This window comes from Cryptomeria japonica, chromosome 8 (assembly GCF_030272615.1).
Source record: "Cryptomeria japonica chromosome 8, Sugi_1.0, whole genome shotgun sequence".
NCBI classification, from domain to species: domain Eukaryota; kingdom Viridiplantae; phylum Streptophyta; class Pinopsida; order Cupressales; family Cupressaceae; genus Cryptomeria; species Cryptomeria japonica.
The window spans coordinates 726,907,334-726,909,459 of NC_081412.1; the positions used below are offsets into that span (position 1 = coordinate 726,907,334).

At 31.4% G+C, this 2,126-nt stretch overlaps 1 protein-coding gene across 1 annotated transcript; it reads right to left on the reverse strand.

Annotated features, from left to right (window-relative positions):
• Positions 1-1,317: 1,317 nt before the first annotated feature.
• Positions 1,318-1,788, reverse strand: LOC131046785 (ethylene-responsive transcription factor 5-like). The gene has a single exon (XM_057980574.2). It carries the CDS (start codon positions 1,786-1,788, stop codon positions 1,318-1,320), a length of 471 nt encoding a protein of 156 aa, XP_057836557.2.
• Positions 1,789-2,126: the final 338 nt, after the last annotated feature.

Below are 2,126 nucleotides of genomic sequence, written 5' to 3' on the forward strand. Positions count from 1 at the left end.
TACTAAATCCAGTTGCTAGAATGCAAAATCTGGAAGTAAAGATTTTACTATATAAAAATATCTACTCAAATCTGTCCTACATCATGGAAGGCCATATGTAGGAGATGATGGAGAATAAATGTCTGAAGGAATGTGCTACGGTAGAGTCAGAGGAGTAAATGATGGTGGGTGGTGATTAATTGCTACAGTGCATGGCTGGTACAATAATATTGGTTAATAAGAATTCTCCCTACTTTCTGGTGGATGTAGCCACTTAGTGGTGAGCTTTGTGTCTCGAGTTCTTTGTTGTGTTTATTATTCTTTCTGCTGTTTTCTGTTCACTATTATGTGTTTTCTCTGCTCATTTTTTAACTAACATCTTTTTTATTTACTACAATCTCGTAGTTTTCTCTATTACATTCATTTTATTTCAAAATAAAAATTATTATTACAATATTTAATTTTATAGTTTATAATTTTGGGTTTTTAAAAGATTTTGGTATGATTGTGTTAACATTTTTACAGTTTTTAAGATCATATTCATGTTCCATCATTAAAATGGAGTAAGTAAAAAAAGACAATAATGTACAACAAATTATTTAGAATTTGATCTTATCAAGTGAACTATCAATGGTTTAAGAAATTGAAGACTTTTAAAAACAGCTCATATTTAAAAGATTTTTGGATAATAGAGAAACTAGATTGATGGAGAGAAACAAAGACTTGAATAACCAAACCAAATTTCTCAAATGAATTTCCTGAAAGCTTAGACATATGATTGTGTAAATATTTTTCTATCAACATTTCGGATCATATTCTATTATCATCAGAATGAAATAAGCCAAAAAGGAATATAATTTACTACAAATTATTTAAAATTGATATTTTTAAATGAACTATGTTAGTGGTCAAAGGAATTAAAGGCCTTTAAAAACAGCTCACATTTGGAAGAATTTCAGATGACAATAAAACTAGATTAACACATAGAAACAAAGAGTTAAATAGCTAATTTAATTAAAATAAACAAAATTTCTCACAAAAATTATTTGGAAACTTTTAGATATGATAATGTAAACATTTTTTTATCAGTATTTTAGATTAATTCAATGATCCATCATCAGACTGAAAGAAAAGAATAAATGGTTACAAATTATTAAAAAATGATATTTTCAAGTGAATTATATCAGTGGTCCTAAAAGACAGCACACATTTGAAAGTTTTTCTTGATGAGAGTGAAACTATATTGATATAGAGAAACAAAGAGCTTAATTGATTTCAGTAAATTTGATCAAATTTAGAAATTGAAGACGTAAAAAGCAGCGCATATTTGAAAGACTTTCAGATGAGAGTGAAACTAGATTGATAAATAGAAACAAAGAGCTGAATAACATATTTCATTCCTCCTCTTCTTGGATCTCTGATTTCAGCTGCATATTTCCCCGATGGCCTTCTCCTTACTCCTCTGTAATGTTTCTCTTTCTTCTTACTCAAACTCCCAATCTCAGCTTTACCATTCATGGGCTCATGACAGCCTTCAATGGCTGAATTCTTCGTAACTTCAAGCAAAACCAAGTTCTCTACTGAGCCATTCTCATTGCACAGACTCACTGCTTGAGCCGAATTCAAGGTTTCTGAATATGCAGCAGCCATGTATGAGTCTGGTTCATCTTCATAAGAACCATACCTTAGAGAAGAAGAAGATGGTATATCATTTTTACCACTTTTCTTCACTTGCATGGATTCATTGTATTGGGATTTTCTTTTGAGATTACTTCCCACAAAATTGCTCTCCCCCTTAGAAGAATCCATTGCTTCCCACTTTTTGTTCTTGTGCCCTAGGAATTGGGAATGTTGCGTATTTATAAGCAAGAGAGTGAAATAATATATTATTTTTCATTATTGACTGCTGTTACGCACAGGAGACTGCTGTCAACGTTTGAGAATACTAAATTTGTAAATGCTTGCACGAATGCCCTGTGTGGACCTCATTGATTGATACTCGCGAGTGCTTGACTGATTGATAAAAAAAGTGTGGATTTTTTTAAGTCTTTTCACATTGTGAGAGGACAAAATATCTGTATTTTTATTGCTGGTCCATTTTGGCTCCTCAGACTTTTTTAATCTTATTACACGTGGGGGGCAAAACC